The sequence below is a fragment of the Dendropsophus ebraccatus genome, chromosome 3, assembly GCF_027789765.1.
Source record: "Dendropsophus ebraccatus isolate aDenEbr1 chromosome 3, aDenEbr1.pat, whole genome shotgun sequence".
Classification (NCBI taxonomy): Eukaryota; Metazoa; Chordata; class Amphibia; order Anura; family Hylidae; genus Dendropsophus; species Dendropsophus ebraccatus.
In genome coordinates, this window is record NC_091456.1 from 78,364,011 (window position 1) to 78,382,947 (window position 18,937).

Below are 18,937 nucleotides of genomic sequence, written 5' to 3' on the forward strand. Positions count from 1 at the left end.
GCACTCTTTGACTTATGTCTAGCTCTTTGTTTCTTTATGGTTTAATATGATTGTTATCTAGACATTGAGTGGCACCCCCGTAGTTTCATGTAGTATTTGGTTGAGCCACCTGTCTTCTTGTGTTCCCTTTAGTGTCACTGTCGTGATTTTTTTTTTGCAGAAATCAATAGTCCAGGCGATTTAAAAAAAAAAATTGTAATTGGGTTTATTAGTCGAAAAATGCATTTTTATCATGAAAAAGCAGTTTGAAGCTCTCCCTCCTGTCTTCATTGTTCTCCTATGGAGAGAGCTAACTAAAAGACCAAAACAGGACAACAAAGAGTTAATCTACAAATACCTCACCCTCTATCTTCTTTGACAGTCACCACTGACTTCTCTGAGCTCTGATTACAGCTGTCACCCAGCTCTGTGCCTGTAATCCTCTGTTATCTGCTTTCTGCTGTCTGCTAACCTCCTGCTCCCTCCTCCCCTCTCTATAGGAACAGACAGAGTGTGACTCATGCAACAAGTCACAATTTTCAGATTTTTTGCAGTGGATGGAAAAGAGGAGGGAGGGGGGGACCTGGGAAAAGGCTTTTTAAATGCAGATAATGGCATATTTGGGTAATAAACCCAATTACAAAGTTTCTTAAAATCGTCTGGACTATTGATTTCTGCAAAAAAATAAAATAAAAAAAAAACCCCAAAAAAACAGTGACTAAGTCTGTAGTGTATATACCCTGTATACACTACAAACGTTCTTCTCTGCAGCCACACAAAATAATTGACGGGTCTATTTTGTCCAAGATAGCCTGTACTCACAGTGTAAAAAGCAGCTCCCGGACGTACTTAACATTGTGGCCTATGGTAAAATGGAGTGCGAGCACACCCAAATGTGCCCACATTCCAATTAAAATCAAATGTTCATCCAGCTGATAATGCAGTATCGGCCGTGTCAAAAAAACGGCTGACGTTCTCATACTGTGTGAACATGGCCATAAAGACATCAACTTTACAAATTGTTTGTACACTTACTGCCTAATACACGCCACCCTGTGATAAGTCTCCTTGTCAAAAGCTAATAAAGGTTAATATTGTAACTAGTCAGTGGTTTTTATGTTATGGATGATTGATGTAAATTTTTATATAATATACTCACTATCCAGCATGACTGCCATAATATGGAATGTTTTATAAATAATAGTGTTATTTAATTATGACAAGGCTGTAGCGGCATCCCAGGTTATAACATACCATCTTTGTGTCTGTCCTTTTTTAAATTATTCTTTTTAGAGAATATAAAAAAAAGAAAAAACATGAAAACTTCAAGTCCTGCGGTTCAAATATTTCATTTATACTGAGCTCTTGGCATATTCAATTTATAAAAAAAGATAAAACACTGTGCCACAGCAGTGACAAGCAGGTTGCCATTTGACCATGACTTTTAAAACAGCTATGATAATTACATGAATAAATGATGTGCAGCAGTCTGACATGTACTCCGTCTATACTGATGGGGCATTCCGGCACTATTCATAGACAGACGTAAAAGACTGGGGATGCTTTAATAAGAACGAGAACAGATGTTTAAAGGGACAAAAGTAACAGGGATCATGTGTGTTGGAACAATCAATGAGCTAACTCAAGATCAAAACTAGACATGAAAGAATCTGAAACCTGAAAGCTTTTGCAGAAAGAAAAGAAGAAGAAAATACTAGATCAAAACTTCACCCTTACTAATGACCCCAACACATGTATGAGCTGCTGTCCAATTTCTCCCTTCACATCAGCTGTCTTTTCCATTGTTCTCAGCTGTCCTGCAAAGCCTTTACTTCTGGTTAGCAGTGTCAGTATGGAGCTCTTTAAGAAGCTGGCATGACTCAAGATCATAGATCACATGGTAGCCAGAGCTCCATCAGTACTTAAACCAAAAAATCCTCCCCCTAAGCCTGATATGCCTACTTGCTACTATGGTCTCGGCCTTCTGATCATGAACTGCTTCTTAAAGGCAGGAGTTCATTCAGTCTTTTGGAAAGTAGCCTCCTTGACTTTCTCTTGTGAACTTCATCTACAAATACAATTTTCTTTCAGAACAAAATCCGGTTAACTGGGAAAGAAGTAATGGACATGCGTAAGGCAATGGGAGTTAATGTGAAGTCTGTCAGAAAACATTATGGATGGAGATACCAATAACAAGTGATAGCGCAGTGCAGCGACAGAGGAGGACTTACTGTCATACAATTATGGTACTGGACACTTTGTAATATAATCCGGATTTATACCTTTAGCTTGGCCTGAAGTTGCTTCATTTCCACATCTGTGGTTTTGGAGGGTGTTACGGGAGTCACTAGAGGTAGATCCGAGACCACAGGGTTCACCCTTTCCAGTGACCTTTTGGCTTGGGCCAGCTGTTCGTTCATCTGCTCTACTGTTTGTTCCAAATCTTCTTTGTTGCGCTGAACATCAGCTAAATCTGCAAATGACTTCTGCTGGTTCAAAGAGAAAGTATTTTGAGTCTTTAAACATGACATATCATTTCAGTAGTTTTTCATGTAAAGTGTACCGTCACAAAATCCACTGAGCTGACTGGCGGTGAATTCCTATTAGCAGCCAGAAGTTCAGGTATCCACAGATATAGACACAGCGAGATTGAAATGCACACGACCCCATTGGATCAGAATAAGGGTTATGGTCTTGACGTGTTCATATCCATAGCCAAAACCCCAAAAATATGATTTTTGTAAAACAAATGAAACACACAGAGAAACTGCTGAATCTGTGATATTATAAGTTACTGTACAGTATAGCAATCAGCATGTGGAATGTAATGTATAGTAAGCGCATAAACCTGAAAAACAGCAGCAGTTTGTAGATACAGGATGGAATTGCAGACCTCCATTATGCAGTAGTGTAGTACAACAGGCTAGAATAGAGAAGCAGGGCTGCTGTCAGAGGTCTGTGTGGTCACATGACAGCAATGGGGAAGGGGTGTGTGTTCAGCATGGACCAATCAGGTGAGAATCACAGAGCTGTGCAGGAGGATAGTGGCAGAAACGTTTCTATACAGCGGTGTGTGGCTGAGTGTGAGTGCAGGCACATTATAGCAGCAGTGTGTATAGCTGAGTGTGAGTACAGGCATATTATGGCAGCAGTGTGAATGGCTGAGTGTAAGTGCAGGCACATTATAGCAGCACTGTGTATAGCTGGGTGTGAGTGCAGGCACATTATAGCAGGATGGGAAACACAAGGACGGACAGACACTGCAGGAAGTATAAAGGAATGATAATGGCATATCGGGACACAAATGCTTCACTCTATCCGGGGAGAGAGGGGTTACAGCTATGAAGAGATTACCTCCACAGTCCTGTCCCCTGATACAAGCGCCAGCCTGGAGGGAATCTGCTAAGATTTGGAAGGCAAGGGAGACTTCCTGGGTCAGAGTACAGGGCTGTAGACCACCTTGTGCAGGCCATGCCCCTCCCCCACCCCCTGTCACACCCAGTACGTGGAGCTGTTAAACCAAGTTACACTTTTGAAACACTATGAGCTCATCTTGAAAAACACAAGTTACTCTTAAACCAAGGTATCACTGTATATTAGAGCTTATCACAACTCAAGAATGTTCGAGTCAGATCATTTGAATCTGAATACCAATGGCTGAAGAAGTTGTATGCAGCCCTAGGGAGCCCAGTAAAACACAAATACAGCCATGAAGCAGGTATAAACTCTTTAAATGTTGAGTTTGCTGATTTTTGCAGTTGGCAGCTGCCAGGTATAAAGCAGGTCTGGCTCCTGAGCCCATATCCTACTTCCTCGACCAACTCATGCCATACATGTACATCATTGGTCAGGATGGGGTTAAAACTCAACTCCACAATTCCCGACATTTAATGCTAGTAGACTTTCCCTCTCTTACGTCAGTTAGGATTATTACTATATTTCCACATTAATACTACCAAAAATTATTTATTTCAATTTTAATAACTTAATTAAATTCCAGGTAACTTAGGAATTGAAATACAAGTGTTAGGTTCCCCTTAAAGGCGGTGCTACCAATAGCAAATCAGCTGCAACTCACATTCCACTTACTGACTGCGTTAAATAGCTGTTAGGTCAAGGAGACCTGTAGAAAATGCTTTTATTATCTGGTGCAAAGAGTCAAAGGCTTTTCCAAGCTCCTGAATAGCTGCAAGCTGGAATGCTTTTTCTCTTCCCTTCCCTGCTTAATTGACACCTAAAAGAGTCTCAAGCAGGGTCAGGTATGGGAGGAGGAGTAAGGATGTGTTAAGCTTGGTGCATTGCCAGAGCTCAGGAAAGCCTATTTGACTAATTTTACTATAAAATAAAAGCATTTTCTATACTGTGGAAGAGCAGAAGAATATATGAAAGGTATCATGTGTCTCCTTGACCTAACCGCTATCTACAGTGTCAGCAGTTTGGAATGTGAATTACAGGTGAAAAAAGAATTCCCTTTAAGCCATTCTGCTCAACATTAGGCCCCGTTCCCACTGAGGAAAGGTAGCGGAATTCCGCGACGGAATTGTCCGCCGCAGAATGCAGTTAGCCTCCCGCTCATAATGGGAGTCTATGGGAGGCGCGCGCTCCTGCTCTGTACGCGCTGAAGAATGAACATGTTTAACCCTTAGAGGACCCGGCCAATTTCAAGTTTTGCGTTTTCGTTTTTCCCTCCTTGTGTTTAAAAGGCCATAGCACTTGCATTTTTCCACCTAGAAACCCACATGAGCCCTTATTTTTTGCGCCACTAATTGTACTTTGCAATGACAGGCTGAATTTTTTCATAAAGTACACAGTGAAACCAGCAAAAAATTCAATGTGTGGTGAAGTTGAAAAAAAAAAACGCATTTTGTTTATTTGGGGGGTATTTGTTTTCACGCCATTCGCCCTGGGGTAAAAATGACTTATTATGCATGTTCCACAACGATATGTAACATGTATAACTTTCATTGTATCTGATGGCCTGTAAAAAATTCAAACCATTGTTAACAAATATATGTTCCTAAAAATCGCTCCATTCCCAGGCTTATAGCGCTGTTATCCTTTGGTCTATGGGGCTGTGTGAGGTGTCATTTTTTGCGCCATGATGTGTTCTTTCTATCGGTAACTTGGTTGCGCATATGCAACTTTTTGTTCGCTTTTTATTACAATTTTTGTGGATTTGATGCGACCAAAAATGGGCAATTTTGCACTTTGGGAATTTTTTGCGCTTACGCCATTTACGGTGCGAGATCGGAAATGGAATAAATTAATAGTTCGGGCGGCGATACCAAACATGTTTGTTTATTTTTATTTATAACATGGGAAAAGGGGGGTGATTCTGACTTTTATTGGGGGAGGGGGCTTTTTATTAATAATAACACTTTTATTTGTACCTTTATACTTATACTAGAAGCCCCCCTGGGGGACTTCTAGTATAAGTGCACTGATCTCTCATTGAGATCTGTGCTGCATAGATATGCAGCACAGATCCATGAGATAGGCACATCGATTGCTTCCGGCTGCTGCAGCCGGAAGCAATCGAGTGCCGAGCCGGGATCAGCGCCATTACGGTGCTGACCCCGGACGGGGTAAGATGCGTGGATCTCTCCTCCGGGACAACGTCTCGGAGGAGCGATCCTCCCCACTAGACACCTGGGAACGGCTGCATCAAGTAATCGGATGCAGCTGTCAACTTTGACAGCAGCATCTGATTACTCTATTAGCGGGCACGACGATCGGACCGTGCCCGCTAATAGCCGCGGTCCCAGGCTACGAGTGGCACCCAGAACCGCGGCCCCGCTCTGGACGCGTGGAGGTGGCCCTGGACCTACGGTTACGTCCAGGGTCACCTAGGGGTTAAAGACAACCTGGTTTCGTGAAGCTGCTGGTAGTGTGATGTAGGTCATTTAATATGTATAGCAGAGAGGGTTATATCAGCTCACCCATTGTCCAAAGGTATCAGGCACCAACCAACATGAAGCACGGAGACTCTAGTCGGGTCGACTCCTGATGTGTGTGTCAAATACAAATAGATGCTGTCCGGCTCCAAGTCAGTAAAATCGTTTCTTTACTATAGCATATTAAAATTTGTACAAGAGTATATCATGAACGCCAACGCATTTCAGAAAGAGCTTCCTTAATAATGGCATATAGTGCTTTCATGATATACTCTTGTACAGATTTTATTATGCTATAGTAAAGAAACGATTTTAATGACTTGGAGTCGGAAAGCATCTACTTGTATAGGTCATTTAATACTCAACCTATACAATTGTGATACTGTTCAGTGGACAAAGAAACCGAGGACAGAATTGAATGGAGTTAAGTTGTAATACCACACAATACAGTGGTGCCTTGGATTACGAGCATAATTTGTTCCAGGACCATGCTTGTAATCCAAATCCACTCTTAAACCAAAGCAAATTTTCCCCTAAGAAATCATAGAAATGCAGACAATTGGTTCCACACCCCAAAAATAAATATTTATTATTCTGAATAACATGTAAAACTAATGAAACAAACATTCAGAAACAGCAGAATATGTGATATTATAAGTTACTGTACAGTAATGGAGAGGATGGGAAACAGTAGAGCTGACAGACTGCAGGGAGCATGAGGAATGCGCAGGACATATGTGGGCACTGTATAGCAGCACACTCTGTCTGAGGAGAGAGGTTACAGCTTTAAAGAAATTACCTCCAAAGTCCTGTCCCCTGATGTAAGCCCCAGCCTGAAGTGGATTTGCTATGATTTGGAAGGTGAGGAAGACTTCCATGGTCAGAGTACAGTGCTGTAGATCCTGCTATGGAGACCATGCCTTTCCCTCACTCCCGCTTCCATCCAGTACAGGGAGCTTTTAAACCAAAGCAATGCTCTTAAACCAAGTCACAATTTTGAAAAACTGTGAACTCTTTAACCAAGGTACCACTGTACCTGGGAACAGGTAATTATCAAATCTGACCTGTCTCATTTTATGTACTAATAGGTTTGAAATTCTATGCATGTAAAAGATAGTCCCACAACAGAAATGGGATAATTCACATTTATTATAAGTCTACTGTATGTCAGGATTCTTTGACATTTTAGGATGCTACAGGGCTTAGAATTTTTTTTTTTCTTTTTATTCACACACAGTAACAGCTGCAGGTACAGCTGTACAGTAACAGAAATGATGATTACATATGCTAACAGTGGCAGCAATCAGTTACACTAACAGGAGCAAAGATCAGGCACAGCAGCAGGGGACAGGTGAATATCAGGTACAGAAACAGAGGTGACTATAGGTACAGTAATAGAAGATAATGGAGACTTACAGGCCCAGGGGTATTTTTAAGCTATGTCCAGGGAGGGGTGGTTGTGGACGACGGAGGCCACTTACCTCATCGGTTCCAGTGCCGGGTCCCGGATCGCGCCGCCCTGTGCACCCGTCTTGCGTGGCTGCTTCCTGGTGTGAGCTGCCGCATGAGACGTAACGTCTCAGGGCAGCTCAGCCATTCAGCTGCCGAGACGGAACTCCGCTACAGCCGCTAAATGGCTGAGCGGCATTGAGACATCATGTCTCATGCGGCAGCTCACACCAGGAAGCGGCCACAGGGCGGGTGTACCGGACGGCGCGATCCAGGACCCGGCGCTGGAACCGGGGAGGTAAGTGACCTTCGCCGTCCATAACCAACCCCTTCCCGGCCATAGCTTAAAAATACCCCTTTAAGTATAACGATAGGGGAGAGAAGACATTACTAGGTATAGCAAGAGAGGTAAGGGGGAACAATTAGGTACAGCAACTGGGGTCAGAGGCAACCATTAGATGCAGTAATAATTAATGGGATGATCAGGGTAGAGAGGGGTTAATGATTGTGTGTTTTATACACAATGTAATGTGGTGGGCATTGCTGTTTTCTCAAGGTAAATTAGGGCTGGGAGAGCTGTAAGAAGCAGGTCCCTTCTGTCATTCTCACTGCGTTTAGCGTGTCTGTCAAGATGGACCAATCTTAGCCATCCCCAGCTGAGACGAGAGATGATGGGTCTCTGGCTGGTTGCTGAGGCCTGTCACAACTCACTAACATCACTCAAATTTAAACTGTAAGTGAGGTTGCGTTTAAGTACTGCAACTACGGGCGTACATTTATGCGATTTTGGATCCTGCCTTACAGGAAGTGGTGTAGTCTATCCAGTCTGACACCGTGCTCTTTGCTGCCACCTCTGTCATTGACAGAAACTGCCCAAAGCAAAAAAAATAAAAATAAAGGATTCCTATGGGGATTTGCTACTGCTCTGGACAATTCCTGTCACAGACAGAGGTGGCAACAAAGAGCATTCTGTCGGAATGGAAAGAAAACACCACTTCCTGTAGGACATAAAGCAGCTTATAAGTAAATTATTAATCTATATAAACTTTTTGACATCAGTTGATTTAAAAGAAAAACATTTCACCAGAGTTCTCCTTAAACATTTCTTGATATCCCAGTATGCCATAGAGTACAGAAGGTCTATGAAGCAAGCTCAGAGTCAGTTTGCCTCAGGCAGACTCTAGTAGCAAAGCACTGATATTATCATCAGAAGAAGAAGTATGCCAGGGCACTCACCAGCAACGTGCTGTAATCTTTATTGTATGAAATTTATCTACATTACAGGTATAAAAGCAGGTAGCGGGTTGGACGCTAAGCGCCCTCAGCAGGACAGCTGTTTCGCGTTTCCACGCTTCGTTAGTCTACGCCTCTTCCTGCTCGTCACAGGTATATACACCTATTTCCATGACGTGTAGGAAAAAGGCGTTACAGTGATAAAAACAATGTATTTAAAAAACAGGGACAAAATCATCTTATCACTTCACAATTGTTTTCAAAGAAACATGCTTAGATCTATGCAATCATATTTCTTGCACCAAACATTCGCTCCAGACCCATAAATTTCAGGACTGTAGTATCACCTTTATGTACCTCATTCACGTGTTGTATTAACCTTGTTGCAACCTGTTCCGTGCGCCTATTCAAGGCCCGCATAGTTTTTCCTAAATAAAAATGTCCTCAAGGACACGTTATTGCGTAGGTTACCTGCTTAGTCTTGCAAAAAATAAAATCTGTGATGCAGTGTGTATAACCTCCTAACGTTACCAAGTGGGTCTCAGAAAAATAGTTACACCAGTTGCAATTGCCACATTTATAATTGCCTTGTAGAGGATTTTTTGCTAACAAGTTTTTTTTTATTTTTATTTTCTTTGTTATCATCTAGTTTACTGCGAATAAAGTGATCTTTAATATTCTTAGCTCTTCTAAAAAAGACCATTGGTGTCTCTGTATATATATTTGAAAAGAAGAGGTCGTGTTGTATGAGATACCAGTTCTCACTGATTGTCTTTTTTATTAGATCTGCTATGGGGCTATATTTGAAAGAAAAAGAAAAACGTGATGGTGGATAATCTGAATTTTTTTCTTTTTGTTGGTGTTTTTCAGCCTCATCGCTCTATTTTTGGAGCTCTCCAGCTGTGACCTGCCGTACCCACGCTCTACCAACCTAGTCGTGAGCTCATCTGCTTGTTTCAGGTAAGTAGAATCTTTGCTATTTATTTTTTAACGTAAGAAGGGTGAAAGCTGTTATAATGCAAATAGGTTTTTGATGCCGTGGGCTTCCTGTAGCTGGTTGTAGTAATTTGGTTGTTCTTTATTTCTATTAAGATGTCTAAAAATTCTATTTTTGTGCGGTTGTAATTATGGGTGGAACTCATGTTTAATTCATTGGTGTTGAGGTACTCTACGAACCCCCTAAATTCTTCTGGACTACCTAGCCAAATGATAAACACGTCGTCCACATAACGACGATAGCATCGTAGCTGTGGAAGATATGGATTTTGTGCAGAAAAAAATCATTTATTTTTCTGGGAGGGGCAAGTACAGATTTGCGAGGGTACAAGCGACGTACCCATCGCTGTACCCTCGCACTGTACATACCAGTCTCTACCAAATTTAAAGTTATTGTTTTGTAAAAACAAGTACAGAGAATCACAAATAAAATCAATGGAACCTGTCACTCTTTCCAGTTTGTTGTAATAATGTTTTTATAGCGTACACACCGTTGTCATGTGGAATTCTAGTGTAGAGGCTCTCCACATCTATTGTCCCCAGGATAGCTCCATCAACCCACTCTTCCTCTAAAATAATATTTAAAAAAATCATTTGTGTCCTTAACTAAGGAAGGTATACCATTTAGTAATGGTTTTAATAGCCACTCCAAATATCTCGACAATGGCTCCGTAAGGGAACCAATGTTTTATGTATTTTTGGAGTATGATACCAGCATGGGTCTTTTGGTGATGGTGGTAATAATTTTTCTGCTTGTTTCTGTGACAGGGTGCCTTTCTCTATATGAGTTCTCAGTAATGTCTGTAACTTATTGTGTGCTTTCTTGGTAGGGTTTTCTGACAATTTTTTAAATGTTCTTGTGTCACCTAGTTGTCTTATAGCTTCTGCTATATAGTCCTTAGTCCACATCACAACAAGGTTTCCCCCCCCCCCCTTATCTGTCTTTTTGCATATAATTTCATCATGCTCTTTTAACCATCATGCTCTTTTGGGAGCCTCCTTTTTTATCCTGCGTTAAATTAACTACATCAGAGGGATAGATCAGTGCTTTGATCTGTTCAACCACTTTTTTGTAGAACAAATCTAAATTGCTACCTTGGCAGATCGGAGGGGAGAAGTCAGATTCTAAACCTCCTGAAAAAAATGTAGGGTTAGCATAGGATACATCCCTTTGTTTATCACCCAACAAATCAACCATTGCACTCAGACATTCCTTTTCTTGTTCGTCCTCCACCCCAGCTAAATAACACCGGCTCACTGAGTTCTAGAGTGGTGAGATTTACTACTAGGGGTGGGTCATGTAAGTCATTTGGGTCCTCTATTGGCGCCAAGTGACACTCTTGCGTTTGGCTCCTTCTATTTTTCCTCTTTTTTCCTCGTCCTCGTCTGGTCTTAGACCTAAAGGGATGTCTGGCTGATGTCTTTTTTTCTTTTTCCTTTTGTGCAGGTTGGATCAACAGCTTGTTCGGATTACGGTAAGGTTTTATTGCTTTACTTTGTGCTGACTTTTTAAGATGTTCCTCCTCAGACGAGGTCTCTGACTCTGTGGTCCAGAAATCACTTGGTTTTTTTTGGTGGCCATTTTTTGTTTTTATTTTTCCGTTGTTTTTCTGGTTTTTCAAAAGCTTTTCCAGATATATAATCGATCTTATCTCACAGAAATTTGTCTTTTTTCTGGCCTTTAATTTCTTCTTGTAACTTGTTTAATTTTTCTCTTAGTTTGCATTTAAAATCATGGAAAAACACATCCTTAACTCTTTTGCGATGTTCAGATTGGGACTTGACCAAATCATTGGTCACTATCTCGTACTCTTTCTCGTTCCTTTGCAATACGAGCTACGAAAAGAGGCACATTTAATTATGATCACTGGCGCACAAGGCAATATAGGCTTCAATGATCGCATAGATCTAAGCATGTTTCTTTGAAAACCATTGTGAAGTGATAAGATGAATTTGTCCCTGTTTTTTAAATACATTGTTTTTATCAATGTAACGCCTTTTTCCTACACGTCATGTAAATTGGTGTATATACCTATGACGAGCAGGAAGAGGCGTAGACTGACGAAGCGTGGAAACGCGAAAAAGCTGTCCTGCTGAGGGCGCTTAGCGTCCAACCCGCTACCTGCTTTTATGCCTGTAATGAAGATTAATTTCATACAATAAAGATTACAGCACGTTACTGGTGAGTGCCCTGGCATACTAGTTCTTCTGATGACTGTTTATATGCTACACTGCAACTAGCATAGTGAGCACCACCAGAGCTGTAGGATTACCATCAGCACAACTCCTATCTTCCCACATATGAACCAAACCGCATGGAGGTGGTAGTGCCGGTAGCTGCTTCTTATACAAAGCACTGATATTACTGATCAATGCTATGCAATAGCACACAATTGAGTATAAGCAATATAATATAATTGAGTATAAGCAATTAGATGGTTGCTTGTTCAAGTCCTAGAGGGATTTAGGGTCCTATTACATGGAGCAATTTTTAACGATTAACGATAAAGGATCGCAAACAAGATTATTTATCGTTACATAGTTAATGTAACTGTAACGATAAACGATCTAATGATAAACAATTTAACGATAAACAATGTTGATAATGGATCGCAAACTAGATTGTTTATCGTAAGGCTAAGTTCACACAGAGCAAAAGGAGAGGATTACGCGAGGAAATATTTCCGCCTGAAATCAACTGACGCTGAATTCCGAGCAGAATATAAGCAGAATGTAAGCAGAATCCCTGCGTATTCCGCTAGGAAAGTGTTCAGCTCGAAATCAGCTCTTGACAAATTGAGCGCGGAATACTCGAGGAATCCGCGCTGAATCGGCATGCATTAAGCGCTGAAATTCAGCGAGTATTTGGCGAGTAAACTAGACTATACCAGAATATATACTAGAATCCTCCCCCCCTTTTTTTCCCATTTCCGCACTGATTCAGCACATAATTTCCGCTTGTATTCCGCGCTGAAACAGAAAATCAGAGCCACATTGATTTGTATAGGCTTCCGCTAGCGGAAGAATGAACATGTTCATTCTTCTGTCGGAAAGCGGATTAGTTCAGTGCGGAAATTCCACCGTGTGGACTGCAGCGCAGAATTTCCATTCAACATAATGAAATTAGCTCTGCACCTATTTTAACGGCTGAAATTTCAGCGCTGATTCAGCGCAGAAATTCAGCTGCTTTTGCTCTGTGTGAACGAGCCCTTAACCTGAAATCGTTCACCATATTCATAGAACGATGGTCGTTAGTTACGATCGTTACTACGATTGTTATTGCAATCCTTCTTCTGATCAAAGCAAAACAATGGACAATGTGCAATTACACTGAACGATTAGTGAACAGATGCAGAACTTGAGCTAACGAATGTGGAATTACAGCGAACGATTAACAATAATTTTAGGTTCAGATCGTGGCCTGCATTTACACAGAACGATTATTGTTTAAATTCGAACAATTTAACAATTTTTCACACGATAATCGTCCCGTGTAATAGGGCCCTTACAGAGTATGAAAGTAATGTTACTTATTTTGCATGGTGAACAAATGGTGTAAGTGGAAAACTTTAATTAAAAACCTCTGAATTGCTGATTCGGTCATATCATAGATTAGAAAAAAAAAATATAAAAAATTATCAAGAAGTTCTATCTACACTACGTTAACATTTGAAACTACAGGTCACTGTACAAACAAAGAGCAATCATGCAGCCGTATCAATGAAAAAATTGAAAAGTTATAGGGGTCAGAATAAATTATTATTAATTATAATTTTAAAGTACTAATATTGTATAAAAGCTAAGTAAACATGGGTAAGCAAACATTTCAATTGATTGTGTACACAAGGTCAAAATAGGCTGTGTCATTAAGGGGTTAACTTCTTTGCTGATATCTTCAGATGCTCCTTCAATTTCTAGTATATCCAAACTTTTCTTTTCTCATTATAGAATCTATTTTGTGAAGTGCACCAATCCCTCCTACAGCAAAGCCCCCAAACATGATGCTGGCACCTCTACACTTCTCAGTTAAGATGGTGTGAAAGCCCACCCCCACAGACCTCTTTTACTCCCTGCATAACAAATAGCACTGTGGTCAAAGTTCGAGCTAAGTAAATAAATAAATAAATATTTATATATATATATATATATATATATATATATATATATATATATATATATATAAATACACACATACACAGCTTTTTGGTTTAAGAGCTCACAGTTTTTCAAAATTGTAACTTTGTTTAAGAGCATTGCTTTGGTTTAAGAGCTCCCTGTACTGTGTGGGAGGTGGAGTGAGCGAGGGTCATGGCCTGCACAGGGTGGTCTACGGCCCTGTACTCTGACCCAGGAAGTCTCCCTCACCTTCCAAATCATAGCAGGCTGGGGCTTGCATCAGGGGACAGGACTGTGGAGGTAATCTCTCTATAGCTGTGACCCCTCTTTACCCAAACAAAGAGTGCTGCTATACTGTGCCCACATATGTCCTGCTCATTCCTTCATGCTCCCTGCAGTCTCTGTCAGTCCTTGTGTTTCATATCCTCACCATTATAGGGATCTGCAGCTCTATTTTGTATCTACAAATTGCTGCTGTGTTCTTTTCAGGTTTATGCACTTACTATACATTATACTCCACATGCTGACTGCTATACTGTAAAGTAACTTATATATTACTTATATTATATATACTTATAACTAATATAACATATTCAGCTGTTTCTAAATGTTTGTTTCATTTGTTTTACATGTTATTCAGAATAATAAATCATTATTTTTGGGATGGGGAACCAATTGTCTGCATTTCAATGATTTCTTACAGGAAGTTTTGCTTTGATTTAAGAGTGGATTTGGATTACAAGCATGGTCCTAAAACGAATTATGCTCATAATCCAAGGCACCACTATAAATATAGGTTTTAAGCATTAAATTACATACATATCTACATTCCTGGAATCTATTAATAATAAATAGTGTTTTAAAGCTTTATTCTGTAGGTCTTGTAGAGGAGGAATAAAATGGCAGCTGTTGTGGGTAATATTTTGTTGGATGATCTTCCAATGTGTTTTGTGTTTTATCTCCTGTGTACACATCATGGCCAGTGAACCTCACTCTATATAACCTTGACTGGGGATTGATGTGCTTAAAAGGTAAAAGCCAAGCTGGAAAGGGATACAATAACAGATGCTGGTTGTTTATCTCCACTGAGTGGGACTTACCAACTTACATAGCAGCCAAAGTGCTTCAGATTCATTTGCACAAATGCAGTGTTTGGGGACTACTTTTATTAGATGTGTAATGAAAATGGCTACAAACATCTAATTACTGTGTTGACTGCTGAAAGGGATATGTCACCATATAATTATGCTGAAGAATCCATATACATTAGAGAAAAAAACACTTGTAACCGATATAGAAATTTTTAATTATTTTCATATTATAAAAAGTGGATGATGAGACACTCTACTTATTAAGAGAGGGGTGTTTAGCCAAAGGTCTATGGGATACATATGGTACTCTTTCTTATGCAACATATTTCTTTCTCCCTCTGCCAATGTCAGTTGTGATTGGTTGTAGGATGTCTATGAGGGCACTGGATCTGGCTTCCTTGGTCTGGGAAACACTTAGGCTGCATTTACACATTTCATAAATTACAGGCCCTATGGACAGAGAAGCCCTGACATGGAATGTTTCCCCGTTCGGCATGATGTAGTAATATCATGCCAGTAGAGGGGAAACTCTTTAAATCACTGTGGCTCTGTCACTACAGTGCTGCGGCTATTCAAAGAGTTTCCCCACTGCCGGGGAGAATACCTTTTTTCGACTATGGGCTATAATTTCAGAGATCTTTAAGAGATGGAAGCAAAAGTAACACTGTTCGGCATAACTAATGTTTATAAAATTTTTCTGCATGTACTTCCACAGTTCAAGGTTAAAATTACAAAATACAACTATACAAACAGACAACTCCCCCCCCCTCCCAAAAAAAAGGCATCCAGACAGAACAAATTAAGAAATCAAGCAATAATAAGATGTGCAAGGAAGTAATATACACATATAATTATGCAGCAAAAACTATAAATAAGCACAATATTTAAGAAAAAAAGTGCAATGTTTGGGCTGTGGCGGTGTCCCACAGTCGCTCTTCCTGCCCCTCTCCTCAAGCGGACGCCAGGGCTCCACGTGTCCATGCCAGTGCCCCCTTACCGCTCCCATGGTACTGGCCTGCGTGCGCGCATTGGCTGTCACAGATTCAAAAGTGACAGTGCATCTAGCCTAATTGGTTAGTGCACCAATCACCTTCCCTATAAATGTACACCTGTGCTGATATTCCTTGTTGGAGCCTCTGCATGCTTCCTAGCGTGTGGTTCCAGCTCTCTCGAGATTCCTGCCTTTCCTGGTTCCAGCCATGAGTCCTGCTGTGTTCAAACCTGCTTGCCTACCCTGTCTCCAGCTGCACCTTGCCCGCCACCGCCAGCAGCAAGGCAAGTCAGGGGTAGCGACCTGGGGGTCACCTGCCGCAGCAAGTCCTTCCTGCCTTGTGGTGGGCACTGGTGAAGATCAGCGGCCCCTTAGACTCTGCTCCCTAGTGCGGCCTGATTTCTCATCATGTGCTGCACGAATACCCTTGGGCGTCTTTGTTTAGTTGCCTGCACTAGTCATATTCATTGCCTTATAGACAAATAGAAACATTATTGTTTAATAGTAGAGGGTGAGGGTTTGGCCACACAACCAAAGTCTATACTCCAACAGGATTCATAGCCACATTTTGTAGTGCTGTCATAATCAAACTACAGCCGCAGTACAGTTAAATACTTTTTGTTTGGTAAACTTGAAGGTCATTTATCAAAAGTAGTTTTGGAAGGTGAAGCTCAAGCTTTATGCTGCATTAGAAATGATTGTCTTGCCTCTATTCCTGTTACTCAGATACTAGTTTCAAAATGTTACATAAACCTTATGGAAAATAATAAAAATGTGATTGGAGCCTTAGTGAATTGCACTAGGAAAAATCTCAGATATAAAAATAAAAATGTATTTTTTGGGATTTCCCAAGAGGATTGTTATTAAACTTGATGATTTCATGGCTAACTACATTTCTTACAAACTGGTACTTAAGAAAACGTAATCCAACAACCACAGGTACACTGGAGTCATACATGCAAGTCTACAGGATCTATAAAAAGCTACTCCTCATGTTAAGTCAGTTAAATCAATATATTAGTATCCTGCAGTCACATCCACCAAAATGTTAAGCAAATGGAGATAACAAAAAAAAAAAAAAGTTTCAGCGATGGAGATAACTGCTTGTTAGAGTTGAGCACTCTACAGAGACCATTAAGAACCCTTTGACTAATTGGACATTGGTAGATTAATTCTCTTTATACTTAACAGCACTATTTTAACACCCTTTGCACTCTGTCAGTACAGCATATGAATGACACAATAATACTGAGCATGCATAATAAGAAGAAATAAAAAGTTAAATTAGCATTTCATGACATATTTAAGTGTCAAACCAGTAAAAAAAATCTTTAACTACGGGCATTGAACATTTATCTTAAACAATCTGACGTTGACAACTTATTGATGTGATTCTTCCTAATTACTGCTAATCTCATATCAAATATATATATATTTTAACATCTGAAATGCAGTTGTCTAGTATAGATGAGCACCTTTGTGAGCTTTTGCTCAGGATAGACAAGACAATTGAAATGGACAGCACTATTACGGGGTCACCTTAAGTATGAGAGGCAATTAAAAGAGGCTCTTTTAGATACAGTGCGTTCAGAAAGTCTTCAGAGCCGTTCAATGTTTTCACATTTTGTTATGTTACGGTCTTATGCTAAAATAAAATATCCCTGTCATTCTACACTCAATAACTTACAATCAGGATGTGAAAAACAGATCATTTTTACAAATTTATTAAAAAAGAAAAACTAAAATTTCAAATGGACAGAATCTTTGCTATAACACCCATTTCTCTTCATCATCTGAGATGTTTCTACACCTTGCCTGATAAATTCAGTTGACTGGACGTTATTTGGGAAGATACAGCCCTTTCTATATAAGAGCAACACAGCTCTATATCAGAGCAAAAACCGAGCCATGGAGTTTGAAAGAACTGCCTGTAGAGCTCAGAGATAGGACTGTGTGCAGGCACAGATCTGATCCTGTGTGCAGATAGAAGACCCCCCTTCACTCCTAGAAGGTCAACTATTACTGCATCATTCTACAAACTGGGTTGTAGGGCCTTCGTAAAATATAGATGAGAGCCGGCCTGGACTTTGCAAAAATGTACCTAAAGGTCTCTAAGTGTGGCAAACAAAGATTTTTTGGTCTTTTGGGCCTCTTTTCTAATCATCATGCCTGGAGGAAACCGGGCACTGCTTGTCACTTACCCAATAACATTCCTACATTGAAGTGTGGTGGTGGCAGTATCATGCTGTGGGGGGGTTTCTCATAATGAAATTCTGACCTAGAGTGCTAAGGACCTCAAACTGGGTAGATGTTTACCTTTCAACAAGACAATGGGGAAAAATGTAATCAATTTCTAAACATACCAGTCCTTACAGCAAAATCTGATAATATATGTCAATTTATTGTAGAAAATTTAATTGAAAGATAATCTTAAACCTGAGGTGTCTTTAACCCCTTAAGGACAGAGCCTGAAATGGCCTTGAGGACAGAGACAAATTTTATGAATATGACCTGTGTCACTTTAGTCATTAATAACTTCGGGATGCTTTTACCTATCCGGCTGATTCTGAGATTGTTTTCTCGTGACATATTGTACTTCACATTTCTGGTAAAATGGAGTCGATACTCATAACGAATCTTTATGAAAAACACCAAAATAACGTGAAAAATTTAGAAAAAATGCATTTTTCCAACTTTGAAACCTTCCTGCTTATACAGAAAATGGTTATGCCACATAAATTATATATTAAATAGCATTAGCAACATGTCTACTTTATGTTGGCGGCATTTATTAAACTATATTTCATTTTTTTTAGACAATAGAAAGCGTAAAACATAAGCAGCAAATTACCAAATTTTCAGTAAAATTTCAAAATCAGATATTTTCAGGGACCTGTTCAGGTTTAAAGTGTATTTGAGGGGCCTGTATGTTAGAAAGCCCCACAAGGCACCCCATTTCAGAAACTGCACCCCCCAAACTCTGCAAAAGCACATCCAGAAAGTGTTTTAACCCTTTAGGGGAGTCACAGAAATAAAAGCTAAGTGTGTAAGAAATTTGAAAATTTTTATTTTCTGTGCAGAGATTTTATTGTAATCCAATATTTTTCATAATGATAAACCTATTAGCAGAGAAATGCACCCCAATATTGATCGCCCCGTTTCTGCAGTTTATAGAAATACCCCATATG

General features: G+C 40.1%; 1 protein-coding gene across 6 annotated transcripts in view; it reads right to left on the minus strand.

Annotated features, from left to right (window-relative positions):
• The window catches only part of CNTLN (centlein), a 254,478-nt gene that overhangs the window by 44,991 nt on the left and 190,550 nt on the right, over window positions 1–18,937 (minus strand). For 5 of the 6 annotated variants that reach the window (XM_069962062.1, XM_069962064.1, XM_069962063.1 and 2 more), the window contains one exon: window positions 2,262–2,468. In XM_069962062.1, coding sequence (XP_069818163.1) covers window positions 2,262–2,468 — 207 coding nt within the window. The remainder of the gene's footprint in view (window positions 1–2,261; window positions 2,469–18,937) is intronic. The other variant, XM_069962065.1, reaches the window with a different exon arrangement.